The sequence below is a fragment of the Parasteatoda tepidariorum genome, chromosome 8, assembly GCF_043381705.1.
Source record: "Parasteatoda tepidariorum isolate YZ-2023 chromosome 8, CAS_Ptep_4.0, whole genome shotgun sequence".
Taxonomy (NCBI): domain Eukaryota; kingdom Metazoa; phylum Arthropoda; class Arachnida; order Araneae; family Theridiidae; genus Parasteatoda; species Parasteatoda tepidariorum.
In genome coordinates, this window is record NC_092211.1 from 5,172,744 (window position 1) to 5,197,342 (window position 24,599).

Genomic DNA, 24,599 nt, shown 5'->3' on the forward strand with positions numbered 1-24,599 from the left:
CGTCTAATGTATCCTATCCTCAAATTTATATTATTCATCGTCTAATTTATGTAAGTGATACAGGAACGTAAACAAGTGCAAACAGTCGATGTAAAAACAATAAAGCTGTATAGAGTATCACCTGATAATTAAGATTTTATATAGAATCTTATAGGGCGTCTAATAATTTGGACAGGGACTGTAATTTTGTTACAATAATAATATTTAGTCAGGGTGGTCCAATAAATAGAGCTTTCACTTGTGGGTAGTCTTCTCTGGTTTCATTCCTTACCAAAAAAACTGGATTGTCTGATTGAACTGCATTTCCGCCAAACGCGTTTTAGTGGTTTAGAATCCACTGTTATGTAATGTTCTTTGTATTTCAGTTTTTATTTGATATACCAGTGTTGAATAGCAGACCATTTTCGGGCTTACGGTTATCAATGTTCGAATCCGCGGCTTTGTAATTTTGAACACAACCTATAATTCAAGGGAACTACTGGATCAAACGTTGAGACAAACAATCCTCCACGGAGGACTTTTTTATGGAATCTACCAAAATGTGCGTTACATAGTGAAGAAAATCTCCCACAATGATTGGAGCCAGACTGTATGTTTTTGAGAGATTCTAACTCATGATCTGTCTACCACTGAGGATATTTTTACGTGCGAATGCACCTTAAGTGTGGGAAGTTTTCTGGATTTTTTTCTCTCCACGTAATGTAAACGAAGTTGAGTATCGCTCGACAAATGCTCTACGAAGACAAATGTAATCCTAATATCTAAAACAGATGTTCATTATTTTCGGATTTTGTTCAAAATTTCACGGCAACAGATCTAAACTTAGTAGTCTGATATCTAGGGGATGGAGTTCGGATGTTTGACCATGTTAGGCTAAACACTGGTAGAAAGAATAAGAGGCTTCAGGGTAGGATAGACCACACGCTGAGGAAGAGAGCGGGAAACAATGGGCATACAGGAGGGGAAATTGTCAACTGTTTGCATTGGCTTAACGCACATCCTAATGCTAATGTATAGAAATTCGCCTTAGATACACTTCTTGGTTCCCATGTGGTGCATAAAATCATCGCCAACAGATTTAAAATGTAATGTAACACTAGAACAGAACGGTTGATATCTTACTGTCTGGTTTGAGGAGTGTGAGTCCGACAAGCCACAGTGTCATATATGCAATAATTGAAATGAAGCAGAGGATCATCCCTATCACCAGAAAACTCGTTGGACCAGCTCTCTCAAACTCCTGAAAGAAACGAAAACTCGCCCATGAGTTTCCTGATAATTAACATTTTCGAAAGAAAAAAAAGGTTGGGCTAAAAGAAAGGATTCATCACTGTTATTTACTTATGCTCGTTACCATCAAAATTATTGACCTAGAATAATGAGTTATCAGAATGAAACGAAATTCTACGTTCGTAATTAAAATGTTGATATTAAGTAAGTGATTTGAGAAATCAAAGTAAAGTGATCATTTACAACAGGAAAAATACAAATGAATGGAGGTTTTAGTACTCTTTTGAAAAAACCTCTACCGCGAATGCAGGATATGATACGGTCAGGCATTGAAGTATACAAGTCCTGTATGATGTCTCGCGGCGTCTCGTTCTGCAGATGTTGTAGAAACATAACTAAATCTGCAAAACTTGGAGGATGTCTGTTATCGACACTGTATGAAAAGGTACCTTCATCTATGAAAAGGCTGGTATGATGATATGGGGTACTATTGCATGCAGTACACAATTACCCATAAGAATGATCAACGGTGCCATAACAGTGGGACTTTCAGAACATCCTTCAGCCACGTGAGGTGATTTTGCATGGAATTATCTTTAAATAAAGAAACTTTGTAATTGTGGGCAAAAATTTTTCAATTGACTTAAAACGTTCTCGAGATATAATGAAATGCGCAAAAAGTAAAATTAACATTAAGGGGCCCAAACTTTGGACCGTTCTCCTAACCTAACTGTTGGGATCATATTTCTCAGATTGCGGCTATCCCTATATTTTCGGAGTCAGAAATCCAAATTCGACGAAAAAAAGGTATGCTTATTCCAAGAAAGTACGTTTTTGTGTCTGATTTCGTAGCTTAAAATAGTGTTAACTTTAATTCGCTAGCATATAGCTCGTCGAACCTTTAATTGAACATGAAGATCCGATCATTAGATCAAAAGTAATTTTGGGTAGTCCGTTTCTTATTTGGCGTACCAATAGTATAAACCAATGTACAAAATGCTTAAATTTGTATGCCAATAATATTCTGATTAATTCTATTTTTTTAATAAAAAAAAATTCATTAAAAAATATGCATGGTCTTACATGGCCAATGATAACGGGCATTGTCATTTCTCCAACAGCAGCTCCAAACACAAGGATACTCGTTGTTGTCGCTAGATTAGAAAAAAATAAATAGTTTTTGATTAGTTTATAAAATCACTTAATGATTTATTTATTCTTATCCATATCATCGTATCTATATTTTCTAAGCACTCATTTTAGAACAGAAATTTGTGTTAGTAACATCGTGGTTATACTGCCCAACCTGACAAAGTTAGTAACTGGCTAAAAAGGAGAAGAAAAAAAATGCCCCATTCATTTAAACGCTCGTTTCCATTTTGAGGAAAAAAAGCCCAAGTCAATATACATAGCCAATCATACCCAGATAGCAAAATAAGGTTAATTTTCACTCAGCAAAAACCTTTTTAATGTAAACCTAAAAAGGTTTTTAATGCGGTTTAAGTGTGAACCTTCTAACCTTTAAACAAGATGTGTGACAATCTGCTCTAGTCTACGCACATTACCCGAATCCAAAACCTTGGTGAGAAAACAACCTTCTATATTAAAACCTGAAATTTGAGGTTGTCTTAAGGTTTTGAAGCGAGGAAAAAAAATCCTTGAATAAAAACTAGTCTTAGGGTGAAAATAATCTTAAATCTAGGTCATTATAAGATTTCTTTTCGCAACGTCTTGTATGTTCGACTAAGTGACAATACATTTTAGAAAAGCTTTAAAAAATAATATTTAATCCTTTTAGGATGAAAGGTTTGAAACTGCACTATTTTTGCTTTAATGAAAAAAGGTTTTTAGTACAAACATTTTCGCGACAATAAAAAAAAAATAATAATTCCAAGACAAGGTTACCGTAAGGTTACATGCTTTCTGGAATAATTTCGTAACATGGACCAAAAATGATGTACACTCTTCCAAGATCAAAATTTCTTCTGTTGAAAGTTTCAAAATACAGTTAATCAGTTGTACTTGACTTTGGCATTTGACTGAGTCACTTTAAGCAACATACCCACGATATGCTTTTTTTTAAAAAAAAAAATCCTTCAATAAATTATATTTTATCTATACTTACGTGTGACGTGTATATATTGCTCTGTGAGTGAGAGTGCAGTTGGGAATACGCTGCTCATGAAAACCCCAATAATGCACGTTCCGAAAACTAAGACTACGTAGTTGTATCTTAGAGAAAGCATAAGAAGAAGTCCTGCAGTGCAACCCATCTACGAGATCGAAAATATATATTATAAAAAAAATATCGAGTAAAATACAGACAAACCCCGTTATAGTGATCTTCCGGATATAGTGAACGAAATATTCGCTCCCGTGCCTTGCTAACACACGTATAATGTTATTTTTTGTGGATATAGTGAACCAAAACAAGTTGGATATTATGAACTTTTTTTTGTCTTCGACTGATCTATTTTCTTCATTTTTTAAGTAATAATTTTGAAATTTCTACTTCAAAATAAATACATACACCGATGTTTGAAATCATCTACAGCATGCAATGTAGAAATAAGCAATTTTTCTTGTTTGCTTCATTATTGAAGTGGCTCAGCATTCAAAAAAGTCGCCATCTTCCACTATCTTGGACGATTGCTTGAAGTCAAAGCAGATGAATTTGCTAAGCGATTGGGTGAGACTACTTTTATGTGCTCGAATTGCTGGCTAGACAGGCTTAAAAACCGGAATAGTCCCGCAGTGGACCGATCGTTAAGACACGGTTCCCAGCAGATCACCGAAGTCAAGCATCACTGGCTGCTGTCAGTGTGCGGGTGGGTGACCACTTGGATCAGTCTGCGTGGGGGCCCAGGGTGTGCGGTATGGGTCCTCGTTAAACTGTTCTACCGTCAAGTGCTCGACTTCGCGTGCAGGTCGTTGGGCTACTGAAGCGGGTGTGCCCCCTCTGCAGAGGAACAAAATTATGATGGCATGTCTTCGGATCATCCTCCGGGATGTTTCCCAGACCGTCGCCAATAGCCCATTGTGCAGCTCTAGTGCGACGTAAATGAACTACAATTACAAAAATAAAATAAATTCAGGAAAAATTACCGGAGAGTTGGGAAGTGTTTCCATATCTGATGTTGAGGATTGCTCATCAGCTATTTTTTTTTTAATGCAAGGCGAAGAGTAATAAGAAACAAGAGTTAACACATTTTTGTTACTAAGTATTATTTTTCAGTCATTTTTGTATCTCATTTTATGGGTCATTTATTTAAATAATGTTTCATAAAAGGGGAGGGGGAGTTTGGAAAGATTAATTAAAATTGTTTGTGGAACGGATATAGCGAAGTCCCGGTTATAGTGAACCGAAATTTCGGGTTCACTGTAGCGGAGTTTGACTGTAAAAGCAAATCGAAAAGTTATCCAAAATAAACGAATTGTTACTTACAATGTTACAGAACAACATAAAAGAGGATGAAAGTTTAGTTGCCAGAACGATTGAGAATAAACGGCCTAACGCAAACATACCCTAAATTAGAGAAGAGATACAAAGATAAATTATCATTGGAAAAGTATAATATAACATTTTGTATTCACATAACATTTCACACTACATTTTTAAAACACTCAAGTTCACGAGTTTAAGAAAATATTAAAGGATCAGTTCTAAAAATAGAATATTGATTTATTCCATCGATAAGGTCGAAAAAGATGCTTCGAAAACAACAGTTCCTGGTCAAATTATGAGACGCACTATAAGATTTTATGTAAAATCTTAATTATCAGTTGATACTCTATACAGCTGTATTGTTTTTATGTGACTGTTTGCACTTGTTTACGTTTGTGTATCAATTGCTGAAATTAGACGATATATAATATGAATTCGACGATTGGATACATTAGACGATATATTATATAAATATAGAATATTTATTATATCAGGTATTATATTAGTATATTATAATAATTAGACCAAATTATTAAACACACTGAAGAGTTTTAATAATGACATGTTTTGCACGAGGTTATACTAGGCAGTATTTTTATATTTAAACATACGTGTAATGGGTTTTTATTCGGGAGATTTTTTATATACTTCCCATTTGTATTTATTTTTAACGCGTTGCATTACAATGTTAACCTATTGATACAGGAGCGTAAACAAGTGCAAACAGTCTCGTAAAAACAATACAGCTGTTAATTTTGCTGTAAATTATAATTTTACATAGAATCTTAGAGTGCGTCTCATAATATGGCCAGAGACTGTATTTCCTATTATTTCTGCTCACTTTAAAGCTGACTTTTTCAAATTTATAAAAATGTTCTTCCTCCGTACTCTTCAATAGTTTTAGGTCATATGGTTTTTCATTCTTTTATTCAAAAATATATATAAACATCAAAAAATATATATACATATAAATCAAAATTTTATAATAATTCGTAAGGATTTTAAACCCGATTACACAACATTTTCACAAAATTGAATGATTGCAAAAGTTAAGGGCAAATTTAAGATCGAATTACATTTAACACATTTTTCTGCGTGAAAAGAAGAAAGTGCATGAGGTGAACATTGGTGAACTTTGTTTGTTAGAACAAACAAAGAGCTTAAGTTCTAGAGCACCAAATCAAACGAGATTTTAAAATAATATACAATTGAACTATGACAAACAGTTTACGCCATGATCCATGAGCATCTAAGCAAAATGGTTCAAAAATAATATAATAAAATGGCACCTGGGGAAAGTTTAATATGGGGAATAATTTCCCTTTTGGGCTGGGTAGATCTCTCAACGAATTCTCTTGCTTTTTTCAAAGTAATTAATAAAGTCTTCGAACAGTAAACCCTAATCCATAAAGGAAGCTCTATTAATAAAATTTTCAGACTCGGGAGACTTCTATAGTGGTGGTGAACTATGGAAGTCTCCCGAATACATACCCTGCATACTATAGAAGTTCTGTGAACTTCTATAGTTCTATAGTTCACTATAGAACTTCTATAGTGAACTATAGAAGTTCTATAGTCTCTGGCCATACTATTAGACGCACTATAAGATTCTATGTAAAATTATAATTATCAGGTGATACTCTATACAGCTGTGTTTTGTTACGCTACTTTTTGCACTTGTTTACCTTCGTGTATCACTTATATAAATTATTCAGTGGCACCCCATACCATTACTCCAAGTGATGGGCCATGTCGAGTGCAAGCTTCCAATGGGCGTTCTCGCCAAACACGGATGCGGCCATCATGATGCTGTATACAGAATCTGGATTCGTCTGAAAAGACGACGGCATGCCATTTCTGCGTTCAGGTTCGTCGTTGATCACGCCATTGGAGGCGCCTGTGATGCAGCTTCAAGGGTAGCCGAAGGCATGGTCGCCGTGCTGACAGTCCATGCTGCTACAAACGTAGTCGAACTGTTCCTGCAGACACTTGTTGTCTTGCAAATGACCCCATTTGTTGACTCAGGGTTCATGACGAGCTGTACCATCACTTAAGACCATTTGGATAACATGTCTGTCTTCTCAGCTGTAAGTGATGGGTTGGGCGTTGAGATCCTGCACGGCGTTCCATATGACCGTCCTGAATCCATCGATTCCATATTCAGCTAACAGTCATGGGATCTCGACCAACGCGAGCAGCAATACTTCGGTATGATAGACCGCAACCCCGGTAGGGCACAGTTCGTCCTCGATCAAACTTAGACGCGTGCTGGTAACAACGCTCAAATTCAATTTGTGTATGAGAAACTTAACTGTCAAATCTCTTTTTTTTAATACACATTGTAGATGTCTCTACCGCCGCCTGCTTTGCATGATAAGCTAATCATTTGCATACCACGACATGCTTCATCCGTCCTGCAAATTTCACGTTCGTGGAGTGTCGCCTTCCCGGTTTCGTAATTTTAATGACCAGTAGTGTATATTCATATGAAATTTCTCTCTTAATTTGATTCACTATTTCTTGATTATCCTCTAAAATGAGCTTTTATCAGATGTCCATCAGTATCCTTAGATATCAATAACGTATAAAAGGTCAGTCGCGATAACTCAGTGCAAAGAACAATAAGCTGCCATTCTAAAGGCTTTGATAGGAACCTCATTATAGGCAGATTGCAGTGTACCCAGTTTCAGATCAATGGGTCCCTTTTGCCCAATGATGACCCTATTGCCATAATCATTCCATTGGTCACGAAGTTATGTTGTCTTAGCCAACATGAACCCCTTGGTCCTCTGCGGTAGTGCAAAAATATATGTATAAGGTATCCATTATGAGGAAGTTTATTTAATATTTTTAGAATCATTTTAAAGCACGTTCATACAAAGGTGTCGCAAATTATTATTTAAAAAAATCAACTTTCCAAACAATGATATTTCTTCTAACTAATGGAAAGAGCAATTAAGGGATTAAAAACATCATCAAAAGCAGTTTTATTTGTTGAGTGAAACTGGTACACTTTTTCCTTCATGTAAGGGCAACCCTTGAAGTTCATCCTCTCCTATTTGATGATTTCAATTTCCCCTTTACTATTTTTCACCTAAGTGATGGATCCTAATTTTTATAAGTTTTTATTCGTCACTTAAGTATTCATTACAAAAAAACCAATTACCAATTTACTTGAGCTCTATAATCGAAGACTTTACTTGACCAATAGCGAATGCAGTTTAATCACATCCGAAAATATGTGAAGACTGTTCGTTGACCCGATTAAGTTTAATAATGGTTCTCCATAGCTTGTAAAAACTTTTGTCTTATTCGAATTTAAATACCCGTTCCCCTGATGCCAAAATACTTTATATCATTCTCTAAAGCGATTTTAAAAATGTATGGTATTAAGGGCAGTCATTGAGAAACACTCTGTTTATCTAATCACCGGGCTTCGAAAGGAGGATTGACTGATTTCAAAAATAAAAACTCAAGGAACAAATAGAGATAGGGGAAGGAAGAAAAAAATTGTGTGTCTATTGGTGAAAGATATAAAAATTTTAAGCAGACATTTTGGAATTTTGCGAAAATTACCAATGCCATAGATAAATAAGATCATCTGTGTGACACTAAAATAACCTGCACATTTATCGAGTCCAATATAGTACTAGAAGACCGATGACGCTGTTGGTCAAAATACAGGACTCCTAATCGAGTACAAAAACCACCTTTCACGTTTTAACGCTAGAACTGATCACTTTAGTTATCCGTGACTTTGAGCTCCATCTGCTTGCAATTTTCGTAGCTAATTAACAAAATTTCCGTACAAACTTTTTACAGCTTTCACAATAAACATACCGTTTGTTTCATTCCCCTATATCCCTTATTTTCCGATATTTTTAATTTTGAAATCAGTCAAGTTCTCCTTCATGTACCCAACGCGTTGTTATTAAATTGCTTCTTAGAATAAATTGATTGGTTTACTTTGACCAGTAAATTGCACATTTAAAACTAAACAAATCGTATGAAAGAAATTCTTGACTTACCCAAAAAAGGGCATTCAAATAAGCTGCGTGAGATTTATGAACTTTAATCGGGCCTTTCACAGCGTATGAATAAATAAAACCTCCATAAGCTGCCTGAAATTAAAAAAACAAAATATTAGTAAAATCAAAATCACTAGAATGAAATCAAAAAGATTTCACAATTTACATTGCATAATTTTTTTAAAACTAGAGCGCTCCCCTTTTTCCTTACTTCTTCTAAAATGTAACGTAAAGCGAAAGAAGTGAGACAAAAATCGTAAAAGAAGCACTAACTTTCGAACAAATAGGTATTTCAAAGAGAAGTTCATAAACAAATAGGGTCCTTTCAGCATGCCAAACTTTGATTCTGTTGTTGCATTTCTTCGGAGAGTTGCATTCTGCAGAGTGGCCCGCATAGTATTTTTTTACTTACAAGCTTAACAATTGATAATTCTCGAATGCAAATTTTTTTAAATTCCATTGAATTCCGTTTACAAATTTTTATATAGCTTCGTGACTTCAATTTTCTAAGTCTTATAAAAAAAAAACAGTATGAAACAGGAAAGCCAACGAAACAAAATGTAATGTCGAACGCCTAAAACAACGGCGGAAGAGTTTACAATTTCTTTTATTAAAGTGATATTCAATGGAAAATTATAATTTTTTAATTTCATTGTACTCCGCGTAAATTTTTTTTCAAACTTCGTGATTTCAATTTATTAAGTCTTATAAAAACAAAAACAGTATGAAACAGGAAAACCCACAAAACAAAATGTAGCGTAAAGTTGAACAGCGGTGGAGGGGCTTAAATTTTTTTTTTATGGAGAGATTCAATGGAATACAATTGTTATTTTTTTTTGTTCCAAATTTCAAGATAGAATTATTCATTTTAATTCTAAAGGAAAAAAATGGAACAATAAAAAAGAAGAAAAATGCGATTACGAATAAGCTAAGAAAACAGCACGCAATGAATTATTTATAGTTACTCATGAATAATACATTAACGTGATGTCTACTTTTAGTTTTATTAGTTTTAGTTTCTAATAAATAAATAAAACATTAACTGTAACTGACACGAGAAATTGAGATGAATCACATAAGTAATTCCAGAGGTCAATCAATGAATTTTAATTCCCAGTCTTCGTCTCATGGTCAATTTAACGAAATTATTAGGTGAGGAATTATTATTTATAGTAACAACTTTTCTTTTCAGTTTTATTTAGTATCTCTGATCCTTCTCTTCCTTCAATCGGTATCAGTGGAGATACAGGTTTGTCCCGTGAAAAAAAGGCCCTAGTGGAAAATTTCGGGGCAACACGAAGAAGAAAAACAAACAATCTATATGTATTGAATAACATGGACATGGTATAGATAAAAATAAAGCACGTAAAAAAGCTGAAAACACTGCTTCATTCAAATTAATACAACATATAATTTGACCTTGTGACAACCTGTCTATAACCTTGTGACAACCTAGTAATATTTTGACATTTTATTTTTTACTTCTCATTACTTTTTATTTTATTTTATAACCGTCGCTATACAGCGGCATCCAATTTTGAGTTCAAGACTACTAACGTTCAACACCGTAGCCTTGTCAATTTGTAACCAATCCAGAAGACAAGGGAACTCTTGGATCAAGCATTGGATGAAAACCTCCCACTTTTAGCTTGACGGCAAGGGGACTCTAACCTAGGGTCCGTCTAACACTGAGGATATCTTAAGTCAGCACTGTGGTCGGTACAAGCAGAATGCTAAATTCATATCGACCAGCCATCGCAGGAATTCGAACCCTGTTCACCTCATTTGAAGGCGACCGCTTTATTCCCTGAGCCACCATAACTCAAACATTTTTATTGAAATGAACATTGGTAGAAAATTCTAAAAAATTTGATTGAATTTTGGTAGAAAAATACTACCAAAATTTTACGCATTTTTAAGTTTTTCTCGTCAATGTTCTATAGTTCAGCAATGATTCGTTCGCAAACATTTCCCATGCGTTTTTCAAAAAAAAGAATTTAAAAAAAAAATTATAGCAGATTGCGCTGTTATTACTCTTATTTCCGTGTATTTTACGAGGGGGTTAACAAAACATTTTTCCTTTGTATTTTAATAGCATTTTTGGAGGCAGGGTATCCTTACCAATGTATCAATCAAGGAACAGAGCGACAGAGATTTTATTTGACAGAATTTAGACCATCTTGATCTATTTTCTTGTCATAAATATTTTTAAAAAAAAATTTAAAAAGTCGCAAAACAAAATAATGAAAAGATCTAATCTCTATACTATTTTTTTTAAAATTTTTTGGAGTGCTCCTCAGACTATTGTATTGACATATTTTGCTTTAGCTATATTTGATACAATATAAGAAAACACTCCGTTTTGCGGATAGGATATAAGCGTGTGAGTTTATATCTTTTCACTATTTGGTTTTCCGGCTTTTAATATACATATATATATATCATATTAAGTGTAATTTTTGGTGATTCACATGTTCGCATTTAAAGCATGCAGTTTTTAATAGTTAATATAAAGTGGTTGTGACCTGCAATCCATCATAAAGGAACATTAATATGGCAGAAAGAACTGTGACGATCACCACTTGATATAAACTTCTAGGGGATTGATCTGATCCACAGTGATTCTCCGCATCTGAAACAACAAATATCATTTAGTACTTCAGAGTGTTGCGTAATTACCACCCTTCATATTTTTGTTAACAGAATCGTTTTTATTGAACTCCTTCTAGTGGCAACAAAAAATATTTAACTTAGGTCGGCAAACTTACAGTCCCTGGTCAAATTATTAGACGCACTCTGAGATTCTATGTAAAATCTTAATTATCATGTGATACTCTATACAGCTGTATTGTTTTTATGTGACTGTTTGCACTTGTTTAAGTTAGTGTATCAATGGGTTCAATGAGACGATATATCACATAAATTTGACGATATATTAGATAAATATAAAATATTATATCAGGTATTATTTTCGAATATTATAATAATTAGATCAAATTAACTCACATTAACTCAAATTAACTCACTGTGGTTATTCAATAATGACATATTTTGCAGCAGTTTATAGGCAATACTCTTATATTTAAACATACATGTAATGGGTTTTTATTCAAGTTCTTTATGCTTCCTATTTGTATTTATTTTTAACGTATTGCATTACAATGTTAACCCATTGATACACGAACGTAAACAAGTGCAAACAGTCACGTAAAAAACAATAAAGCTGTATAGAGTATCACCTGATAATTAAGATTTCACATAGAATCTAATAGAGTGTCTAATAATTTGGACTGTATATCTCCAGTAGACGAAGGTTAATGGTTTTTGTTCTTTACCTCCTTCAAACAATGGCAGAAAAAGCGATTTTCACTTAGAAATATGAAGCATAGAGGTACGTAAACACAAGAATGCATTGAAATATATTTTTTTCCATAAAAATTCAAATAGTTAAGCTCAATTAACTTTTTGTTGGTTATTTTTTAATTATTAGATAAAAGAATTGCAAATTTTAATTATTTTTTTTTAGCATTTGTTGCATATTGTAAAATAGACACGAAACAAAATCTACTAGACATAAATAGTAAAATATTAAGATGGCCGAATATAAAATATTAAGATTAATAAAATAGTAAGATGGCCGAATATAAAATATTAAGATTAATAAAATATTAAGATTAATAAAATATTAAGATTAATAAAATTAATAAGATTTTAAATCTTATGAATTAAAATTAATAAAATTAGAAGATCAATAAAATATTAAGATGTCTAAGAGGTGGCTTGAATTGAATTTTTTACCTTTCTTATGATTTTGCATTGTGAGAAAACATATTATATTTTTACTCATACAATGCTTTCACACACATATAAGGCACATGAACTCAGAAAATATTATCTTTTAAGTAATAAAATTCTACCAAATTTTGTCTAATATATTATACACCGTCTTAAGAAGTTGTATAAAACAGTTACTTTTTCTCAATCAGTAAAAAATTTTTTAAAAAACCAAGTATAATTAAGCGGCGAAAGCTGATATTTATCTGAAAAGGAACAAAAACGATCTCAGACTCCGATTCATACTTATTTAGGCCAATCGAAGCAAAAGAGGGATTAAAAAAAATTAAAACCAGTTTATTTCCAGATGACTCTTTAAAGTTTGTTCCATGTTTGCTATGCAAATAGGTTTTTCAGGGATTGTATTACCTAATTTCTTGGAATATATGTAAAAAGGAAAATATCTAAAATATCTTGGATATATCTAAATATAAATATAAATAAATCGAAATATATATCTTGGATATATCGAAATAAATCGAAATATAATATATCGAAAATATCTTGGAATATATCTAAAGGAAAAATATACCTTTTGTTGAGATAAAAATTGATTTGAAATATACTTAAAAAAATATCCTACAACTAAAGTTAGAACTAAAATTTGTTATTTTTTATGTAATTATTAAAAGTTATTTAAAAGTTAATTGGTTTAATTAATAGAATTTATTTTTAAAAAAATATTTTATCGCATGAGCCACTCCAGCTACATATTTCTAAATATAAATCACATTTTTCGCCATTATTTAAAACTCGGGTCTCAAAAGTTTAAAGCAGAATCTGCAGAAATTCTATAAAAAATCGAATAGTTTTTCCTGCTTTTGAATCTAGTCCAAAAATTGTTGAATTTAACCTTGGTTGATCTTTGTCTCGGTAAAAAACAAATGAATAAATAAAAAATAAATAAAGCTGTTTATATTGATTTCATTCTAGCTTGAGCCTATGAGCGTGAATGTTGCAGATAAAAAATTAACATAATACGTTGAATTTGAGAAACGTGAGTTGCTCGTATTCATTTATTTTTAAGACGTTGTTTAATCATTGACATTATTATATCGTGTTTCATTCGCACGTGCTAAGAGAATAAAATCTTCGTTTTTTGAGAATGCAACATCATTCTTTTAGAATGAGATAAAAAAAAAGTTATATAATTTGATTTGGAATTTACGGGCAATGTTTAAAAAAATTAAACACAATGAACATCACAAAATGTGGTATTTAATTGTTTAAAATGTCATAAAACATACGTGGATTATTTTATCCCCTTTTTTTATAAAAATGAAACGTAATCAGAAAAAAAACTGAGGAAGAAAATTAAAAAATAAATAAATATCCTTTTGTACTTCATTTTTTGATAAATTCTTAAAAAATATTCATTAAATGGGGGAATTACAAAACATCCTGTACGTTAATAGAAAATAAATAAATAAAATTATAAATGGGAAGTAAAGCATAAAAATATAATAAAATAAGAATAAATGATAACTCTAAAATGAAATAATGCTACGTGCAGTGCACGAAAAAAGAAATAGGAAAAAGAAAAAAAACACAAATCCCTCAATAACTTTTGATTTAATGATTGGATTTCGTACAAAGACTCCATCATGAGCCGCGGTGGGTCAGGGGATAGAGCTTCCGCCTTCCAATGAGGTGAACCAGGTTCGAATCCCGGCGATGGCCGGTTGATTCGAATTCCGCCCCCGGCTTGCACTGACCACAGTGCAGACGTAAAATATCCTCAGTGGTAGACGGATCATGGGTTAGAGTCCACTTGCAGTCACGCTGACCGTGGGATGTTTTCATGGTTTCCCTCTCCATGTGCCGCAATGCGGGTTAGTTCCATCAAAAAGGGCAAACTCCGTAGCCTTGTAATTTTGAATCCAATCCAGAAGAACCAACCCAGAATTCCTGGATCAAGTATTGGGAGAAATTTGCCTTCGTGGAGGACCTTCAGATGGAACTGACCCCGCATTTACGTTACATGAAGAGGAAAACCTCCTACGATTAGCCTGACTTCAAGGGGACTCTAACCCATGATCCGTCTACCATAGAGGATATTTCACGTCAGAACAGAGGTCGGTGCAACCCGGAGGCTGAATTCGTATCGACTAGCCATCGCTGGGATTCGAACTCGGTTCAACTCATTTTAAGGTGAGCGCTCTATCCCCTGAGCCATCACGGCTCTGTTGAACAAATAGAAACAAAGGGATGAAACCAAAGTAAAAGGACAAATTAAAAAGAAAAAAAAATAACTTAGAGAACGAGTGTTCAACTCGCCTTCCATACTCTCGTAATCTTTCGTCAGCTTTTCATCTTTGTTTTTAGATCCTCCACCCATCCACTGCAAGCAGTGCTTCTTACCAAGAAGTGAAAAAGCCAGCAAAACGACTGGAACCTGAAATGAAAAAAAATTTTAAAAAAATCAACAAAAAAGTTGTGTCGCCTTATTACCATCACTGGATACCCTTTAGTCAAATGCTTTTTCCTTCTGGATGGTCTCCGTTAAACATTTCAAATCATGGGTTGCATAAACTGTCATCAATTGATGTTTGATTTTCATATCCCTGCCTATGTAAGCCGTTTCACAAAATACTTTTCCTTCTTCAGTATTCATATTTATATTGAAATCACCGTCAAGACAGTCATTATACATTAAAAGTAAAAAAGAATGTAAAAATACTTTAAATTATTATTGTGTAAGTGCATTAGAAATGCCTGCTAGTGAAAAGAAAAAGAAAAGCAGCAGCGGTCGCCATAGTAACGCATGCAATGACGACGCATGCGCACTGCTTATTATTACTCTTGAACACTGTTGAAAAGTGTGGGGATGACATCACATCCAAACCAAGACCCATTTTGCCAAAGGGTAATAAACAATAGACTAACAATGCCTAAGGAATAACCTAAGGAATGCCTAAGGATAAACAATGCCTAAGGAAGTCATTTTGACTGTGCTTTTAATTTCAATTAGAAAAGCAATAATGTATATAATGACACAATTTCACAGAATTTTGTACAACATATAATTTTTTTTAGTGTTACTATTTATTACTAACTTGTTATGTAACTGTAAATAATATAAAAAATATTAAAAATTAATTTTAAACAAATTTCTTTACACATTCTTTTACAATCCAGTCATTTTGACTGCTTTTGGGCAATATAGGTATATACTAAGTTTCAGTCTTTCTAGTGTTAAAAGTCCATCTACAGAACTGTCTGCTGTTATGAAACAAAATGTAGCACATTTTAGAGAGGACACCTTTTGATATGTCTCTTGCTGAGACCTGTCGAAACTTGTCCAAAGTAACACCCCTAGTGGAAACTGTTCAACCTCGCAACCATAGTCATTGACAGTGCTCCAGAAAGATCTTCAGATAAAAGGACTATACTTCAAACTTAGTTCTTTATTGGAAAATTAAACACTGTGAACATCAAGTTGATCATAATAATCAGTAAACCTCAGATTACGAGAACGATTTTTGTTCTTTCCACCCATAGGTATGAAATTGATACCTCTTTTGGTTTTCTTTCCTACAAGGATTCTAAAAAATATAGTGGGATGAAAATTAAGTTTCTGCGTTTTTTTTATTTCTTAAAATTTAAAAATGAAAGAGCCTTGTTCTGCCAGCTATCTTGACGGTTGACGCAAATTTTCATTGAATCAAACTACAGCCACACCGGTACCAGATGCGTCTTTGAGGCCAAAATTTCCATTTTTATACGTAATAGAGCGATTACAAGCGATTTATTCAGCTATGGCATCTATTCCATGCACTACACAAATGTCACAAGCAGCTTTTGTGGCCTTAGAATCTCGATTAAAAGCAAAAAGATAAGAAAGTATCGAAAATCGTCATTTTTCTCCACTTAACATTTTATTTAAATAATTAGAAAATGAACATAAATTGACCCGAACATAAAATAAATGTTATAAGATATTACACAAAAATAATTTAATGTCCTGCAAATGTAAAATTTAGAAAGAAAAGAAAAACGGTGGGAACTTAATTGATGACCCAATATATTTATTATATTATTTTTAGTTTTTTTTAAAAATATATGATGATTATTTTGATTCATTATATTTGTCAATCAATTTGAGTTCTTGTAATTTTTTTCTCATACAGACGGTGTCAGGCATCCGAGTAATAGGCAATTGTGTCAAACCCTACTTAAACTGCAAAAACCTACCAGCAACGAAATTCATCCAATAGAAATTTATTCATTTCTTGAACACATATTTCCAGCTATGTCCATTTTCTTAAACACGTATTTCCAGCTATATCCATTTTCTTAAACACTCATTTCGAGTTATGTCCATTTTTAAAGCACTCATTTCAAGCTGTGTCCATTTCTTTAAACACTCATTTCGAGCTATGTCCATTTTCTTAAAGATTCATTTCGAGCTATGTCCATTTTCCTAAACACGCATTTCGAGTTATGTCCATTTTATTAGACACGTATTTCGATCTATGTCCATTTTCCTAAACACGCATTTCGACCTATGTCCTTTTTCTTAAACGCACGTTTCGCACCATGTTCATTTTCTTACACGCGTATTTAGAGTTATTTACATTTTCCTAAACACGCTTTTCAAGCAGTGTGCAGAATAGAAAATTTACCTAGACGATCAGTTATAAATCACCATCATTATTAGTATAAGAAAGATGATTACCATTGTGAGAGCCATAATAATGAAGGCATAATCGATTTCTGTCATGTTCCTGGCCTCCTCCAGTGTCGATGCTGGCAGAACTTCATTCTCATCTTCCGGAAACAGAGGTTCGGTGTCATTTGAAATAAATGGTGAACAGTCTTCATTCAGCAGAAAAGGTTGAGCTATCATGGGGCTGAGAAAGGCACCGACTCCATAAAAAAAGTGCAAAGCCTAGATTTCAATCGAAATGCATTTAGAACGATTATATTAAAATTATATGACAAATTAGCACATACATATATGTGTGTGTTACTGTGAATGTTAATGACGACTTCCACAATATCTAATATATAATTTATTTATTTCAAACAATATTTATTAGCGAATTAAGGGATTCCCGCAACCGATCGTTGCAGTGCACGGCGGCGAAGACCACATTGACGCCTTCATTGCGCACCAGCCACCTTTATTATGGATCTGAAGCTTAAAGGGGTTCAAGCTACCTCTGAGAATCTTTACAATGATAACTCAGTACTCATAACTAACAACTTATAATAAGTTAAGGTATCTGACAAGTGCGAAAACATGATTTTGGACAAAATTTTAGGAATTGGGTTTATTATAAATTTAAAATGCCTGCAGTCGTAGCTTTCCATTAATACTTTACTTTTGCTTGTACCCTAATTATTCGAAAAGTTATAGCAGTTTTTGTGCTCGGTGATAACTGTTGGATAGACTATTGATTTAAATCCTATAAATGCGTTCTCTCGAAATCAGTTTTTTTTCCCTTCACATTTTACACCCCCTTTTATATCTCATACTGTTTTTAAAATAACTATCTACCATTTTTTATGAGTGTTTATGATTGTAGCACGCATGTGTATTGAATAACAAACAAAAGTAGAATTTTCTTTTTATGCATGTTTTCTCGCAAAGACAAGTGCGGAAATTCTTAAAAATATGCTTTTTTAACTATACAGATCCCTAACTCAGGAGTATATGCAATTGCTTTTAAGATGATAGTTCAAAACATAGTTGATAGTCTTCTAAATTAAATCTTCGAAGGATTTTTTATTTTGGGCAATATTTTTTTTATAGTGTTTAATATAACAGGGGGAAAAATTATTTCTTACATAAAAATGGCTTTTAACAAAAAATAAATTAATAATAATTTTTCTGCTAGTTTTATATACACATAATGAAACATATAAACTAGTTTTTTAAAATTTTACATTAATATTTTAAAAAAAAAGTTGTCGAAACTTGTCGGATACCTCAATTAATTGTTTAAAATAAAATTACATAGGTCAAACGAATTTTATCGTAAGTATAAAAAATTGTTAAGCTTATTTCGATAAAACTTTATTTAGAATTGAAATTAGTAACTGCAAAGCTAAAATTATATTATGTCAAACAAATGTTATCATATATAAAAAGGCACTATTTCAATCTAAATTTAATTAGAATATAATATAGCAACTATTAAATTAAATTTTTATAAGTCAAAGAAATTTAAAAAAAAAAGTGATAAGTCTATTTCATTTTGAATTGTAACTGAAATAAAACACCATTTATTAAACGAATATTATTCCGTAAAGACAACCCTTGATAAGTACTTTCAGAAACCTTATCTAAAATGTAAACAAAAAAAAAAGTATACACATTAGGGGATTTATGTTTCAACGAAACAAAATTTGGTAAATTATGGAAGGGAAGATGGATGATAAAAATACTAAAAAAAAACAAAAAGTAATAGGATTTAAGATCTTTTAAGATAATGCTTTAATTTGGTCTCAAAAAGTTTTGACATAGTATGCAAAACTTGAAGACGAGATTTGTTACTGAGTTCTTGTTTTGTGGCGATCGTGATCTTTTTTTTCTATAAGCATGATTGAAAATAATAGATATATATATATNGATCTATATATATTGAAAACACTGACCTGTAGGAAAGGGGAGACATCTTTTCCGTACATGCAGATCATTGTTACATTGGCCACCGTGTCGATTGTACCCATAAAAAATCCCATAACTGCCAGGACAATGGCCAAGGCCCATAAGGCATTGCATAGTGGGATGGACGCCATAGACAATGCCATCATTGTTGTTCCGACCAACAGCATTAGTTCCTTGGAAAACCTATAGGGGGAACAAACGTGTGGTAAGTATTTTAAAAATATAATCTCAAGAATTTAAACATTCCTTAACAGTAAATAAGCAAGATTTTGAGGATATTTCGCTGCGATAAAAAAAAAATCGGTATTAAACTGAGTAAAAATAATACCCGGGATTTCACTATATCCGCACTACAAATAATTTTAACTGATTTTTCCGAACTACTCTTTTTTTATTACACATTATTTAAATAAATGACCGATAAAATTACTTATTAAAATTTTAATTTAAAAAAACTTTTATTTTATATTACTCTTCGTCTTGCGTACAAAAAATTTAGGAATGGCCTTTTTTGAGGAATGGAAAATTGAGATAAAAAAAAGCAGATAAGAAGAAAAAAAAAATGCTTATGGCTACTTTCCATTTAATAGATGGTCTTAAAAATCGGTATATGTATTTTACGTAGAAATTTCAAAGTTACCAAAAAATGAAGAAAAAAATCAGTTGAAGACAGAAAAAAGTTCATAGTATCCGAATTTTCTCTCTTCTTTTGGTTCATTATATCCACAAAAAAAAAATAATATTATATGTGAATAGCAAGGCCATGGGAGCGAACATTTCGTTCATTATATCCGGGAGTTCACTATAAACCATGTTCATTGTAACGGGGTTTAACTGTAAAACTAAAATTTCTAATAAATTTTCCATGCGTTACATATTTCGGGTGTAATTTAAAACTCTAACTTTTTGTCCACTGGTGAGAGACTGAACGAGAAAATCTTTTAATTATATTCATTAAAAATTGAACATGTAAGAAATAAAATATTTTATTTATGGTGTAGTTAACAATACGTGCGTTCAGCTTCAAATTTAAATACGTGTAAAGATAAAGGATGTTTAGACAAAATATCGCGTTATTAGTATTAAAAAGGAAGATATCACACGAATGACGCGAATGTAATTTTTTTTTGATAATTAATCTTAAATTTTTGTAAAAATTTAAGATTCATTACAAAATTATTGATTTAGCATTTTAAAAAAATTCGTTAAAAAACTGCGCAAGATAGGTTTAAGATTTAAGTTAGTTTCTTTATACTGCTTATGCGCCGAAAAATTAAAAAAAAGTTTTCTCATAATTTTGTAGCGAATCGTATATAGATATAGCAACTAATGAGCTTTGTTTGAATATCTTGAAAATTTAAAAAAGTTTCAAGCAATTTTTATAAGTAGTTTTTGTATTGCTTCAAAGAAAATTCAAAACGATAAACGGTTATATACAAATTTCATCTTATACTATTAGACAAGATTTATTAAAAGTGAAATCGGTCAGGGGTCTGTCCAGACATTTTGTGAAAGGTCCGTTTNTTAGACAAGATTTATTAAAAGTGAAATCGGTATAACATACCCCACATAAGTATGTTTTCTTTGACATGTTTTCTTTCTCTGCTAAGTCAAAGTTTACTTTCCGGACGATTATTGTTAAAGGAATTATAATTTGCAATTTAATTTTGTCTCATGTCTCTCTCCAAGTCTTTCGATTGATTTTCTGGCATAGGGTGCTCAAAAATGCTTGTCTTATTTCAGAATTTATTGTAGGTCTTCTAAGCATCTGAAAGCTTTAAATCTTATTGCTAATCATGAAAAATCGCACGAACTAAACACCTCTAAAGTTATAAAATAATCCTTTGAGCATTTCTTGAAGAATTTAAACGAATTAAGACCGCGAGAACCTCCCACGGTTAGCCAGACGGCAAGGGGACTCTAACTCATGATCCATCTACCACTGAGGATATTTAACGTCAGCACTGTGGTCGATGCAAGCCGGATGCGGAATTCGAATTCATGGAGGACTTTGCGACTCGACAGATTTAACATGCATCAGTCACCATTTACTACACGGGGAGTCTACAGCCGGCGGTAGACTCCCCAATTTTATTTTATTTCTTTATAACCGTCGTTAAACAGCCAACCCAATTTTATGGGTTTACGACTACTAATGTTCAACTCCGTAGCCTTATAATTTTGAAACCAATCCAGAAGACAAGGGAACTCCTGGATCGAGTAGTGGGAGAAATTTGCCTTCGTGTAGGACTTTTTGATGGAGCTAATCCGCATTTGCGCTACATGGAGAGGAAGACCACTGAAAATATCAGTCAAAATAGAAAATGTTGATAACCTTTCCAATTAGCCTGGCAAAGAGCCAGATTATTTATTGAGCCGACCACACAAGCATTCATTACATTTCATTAATATTATAGGGCAAAATTAAGATATATTGGTGCTAGCCAGTTGTAGCAATTTTAACAATAGACACTTTTTAAAACACGTGGACACTTTTAAAAAAATTGAATATTCGGCACAATTAAAAACACATGGTTTATATTTAATAATGTAGAGCATAACTTTTGAAGAATTTCTCATTTTAGAATTAAATTTCAATAATGTAGTAAAATGTTAAGAAACAAGGTTGAAATAAAGTTGTTTCATAATATTATAAATTATGCATAATAATTCCATATTTATGATTATTTTAAATTATTTTAAGAATAATAAGATTCATTTCGAAAATGAAGAAACATATTCAGATACAAGCGTGGAAATAAAGTAATTTTTATAATTTCGTTAAATATTCATAATAATTCCATATTTATTTAAAAAATAACAATAAACAGCAAAAGAGGCGCATTTTTGACGAAAAAAGTGACGACTGGTTGGGCACACAATTTCTTAATCTCCATCTGCTATATTTAGTCACAATTTTGCTGTCCAGTACATGTTCAGTGGTTAGAGAATCGGATCTGGAAAAAATGTCCTTCCCCTTTAGATCTATGTCTAAATTGAGGAAGTGGTTATGAAAAAATTGTGATGGCGTGTCTTCGGATCATCCTCCGGGATGTTTTCCAGATCGTCTCCAATAGCAGCTCTAGTGCGACGTAAATAAAGTACATATTCAGGATATGTAATAATTTTGATCTTGCTCGTGCACGCGCATTAGGTTGTTTTTTTTTTTAAAGTGTTTTTTGTTCATTTGAAGTACAAATCATTAAAGTGTTATTGCATTCCGAGAAAGTGATGGTGTCACCCTATTTTGAAAAAAAAGAAAAAAAAGGTTTAATTAGCTTTAGCGCAGAAATCTTGTCATCACCTTTTCTTTCCGAGGACACTCTGTTTTTTGTTTACACATTCGTTTTTGGCAATTATTTTAGATAAATAATATATCCTTGAAAACTCAATGATCATCTTCGGAGCTCAATTTTTCTTGTTAAGCAATAATTATATGTTTCTATTTACTTACTGACAGAAGGTACGGGGGTTTGGACTACCATGATAACACATTTTTTAATCTTTCTCAAAAAATATTTAAAGAAACATTTTATAAATTTTTAAATCTTTACATTATGCGATTTTTCATACTTATCAGTGAAATGAAAAACTCTTGGAGGTTTGAGGGACCGACAAAAAATTACAAACGGAAAATAATGTTTTTCAGCACTTCATGCCCAAAAAGTGTACAATAAATTTGTAACTTGTTGTTTGGTTATTAAGGGCAGTAATTGCCATTAATATATACACACACATTTTATATATTTATATATATCTGTGTGTGCATATGTGTAATTATTTATAGAGATATGGACTATGGACATTTTAATAATTAATTTTTTTTTACCTTGCTTTTTTCTGCTATATCTTGAAAAATGATCAATAAAATGAAACTAAATTTTTGGAGCAATTTAAAATTAATTACAAAATTATTACTATAAAATTTGAGAAAAATGTGTCTAAAATTGAGCTATGAGTAACTAAAGTCCTCTTAATGAATGGAAATACTTAACTCTTCAGGAAATGACTTAACTCTTAAGTCATTTCCTGAGAAATATGAAAAATCTATTAATATAAAAGTGTTTCCATTATTTTGTCCAACCCCTGTAGGTGAGAGAAGCAGTAAATATGATGTTGCACTTTTTTCTTTTACCTTAGAAGATAATGATTTAATTTAACGTAATTTGCAAATATACAGTTCTACATTAGATATAATCTACATATTTAATAGTTTTATGATGGCTAATAGTTTTATGAATGGTTGATAGTTATTTAATAGTTTAATGAAAAAGTGAAGAGATTTAAAAAAAAAATCAAATTTTTGCCAACGTGTATTGTATCGAATGTTGAATTGAAGGTTCACTTAATTTTAAAAACTGACATTTATTTAAATATCAGGAAACTTTTTTCAGCATTTCTAACCAAAAAAAAAAATTCCATTCGTTCTGACGATGTTTCATGGACTAATTAGAACTAATTATGCAGAAAAAATTCTTTTGACAATTATAGAATTCAAACCTTTTCACTTTTTTATCCGTAACGATTGCTAAACATTTTTCATTAAAAACTATGTTTTAGACTTTTCCGCATTGGATTTTCGGTAAAATCCTAGAATAGCCCCCCCCCATGGCAATTTTTTGAAATCTCGCCAAGTTGGTGATTATTACATGGATCAACGTTGTTTTTTTATTATAAGAAAAACAATTTAAATTATTACAAATTTATTAAAATATTTTTAATATAATAAAAAAAACTTAAATTACAACAACAACATATCTCGCCGAAATATCTTCCAGAAACCTAGTTTGGCGCCACAGGGTGGGCCATTCTACGATCCACCTGGATTTTCTACACATATACTCGGCCTGAATCAATCTAGAACCCCAGAATTAGAGTCCAGGGGTCAGTTTAGAAGAAATTTGGGTCCGTTAACGGACCCTTCACAAAATATCTTTTCATAAAAACGGACCCTTCGCAAAATATTTTAACTTAAAAACGGACCCTTCACAAAATGATTTTTCTTTTAATCGGACCCTTCACAAATTTGTTAATCTTTATTATTATTTTGTTAATCGAATAAACCCTTTCCAGGGCAGAAAACAAGAAAGATGGATGTAAACGAATTAAGTTTTGTCTTCGGCAGACGATTCTTCCATTATTCGTCCGAAATTAATATTCTACGTTCAGCAGTATAGGCTAAATACTAAATATTAGTATGTTGCATCTCTAATTTAGAAGCAACAATTGTTGTTTATTTTTTAAAATTTAATTTTTTTAATTATAATTTTACAGTGTTGAGCATAATCTTGTATATCTTTACAATTTAAAAACTCCTTGAAAAAGTTTTTTTTGCAATAACGGACCCTATTTGCACAAATTCACAAAAGCGGACCCTGGTTGAAAGAATGTGAGTAATTTTTTCACGAAAAACGGACCTTCACAAAATGTCTGGACAGACCCCTGG

At 32.2% G+C, this 24,599-nt stretch overlaps 1 protein-coding gene across 2 annotated transcripts in view; it reads right to left on the reverse strand.

The window, feature by feature from the left end:
* Nucleotides 1-24,599, reverse strand: part of LOC107440853 (major facilitator superfamily domain-containing protein 4A-like) — a 38,123-nt gene that overhangs the window by 1,150 nt on the left and 12,374 nt on the right. Inside the window, exons 2-10 of one of the 2 annotated variants that reach the window (XM_043047832.2) lie at nt 19,141-19,336; nt 17,216-17,428; nt 14,824-14,932; nt 11,229-11,335; nt 8,704-8,796; nt 4,676-4,756; nt 3,356-3,503; nt 2,314-2,384; nt 1,123-1,240 (exon numbers count right to left, since the gene is read on the reverse strand). In XM_043047832.2, the coding sequence (XP_042903766.1) occupies nt 1,123-1,240; nt 2,314-2,384; nt 3,356-3,503; nt 4,676-4,756; nt 8,704-8,796; nt 11,229-11,335; nt 14,824-14,932; nt 17,216-17,428; nt 19,141-19,336 (1,136 nt within the window). Of the gene's footprint in view, nt 1-1,122; nt 1,241-2,313; nt 2,385-3,355; nt 3,504-4,675; nt 4,757-8,703; nt 8,797-11,228; nt 11,336-14,814; nt 14,933-17,215; nt 17,429-19,140; nt 19,337-24,599 lie in introns of both variants that reach the window. The other variant, XM_043047831.2, reaches the window with a different exon arrangement.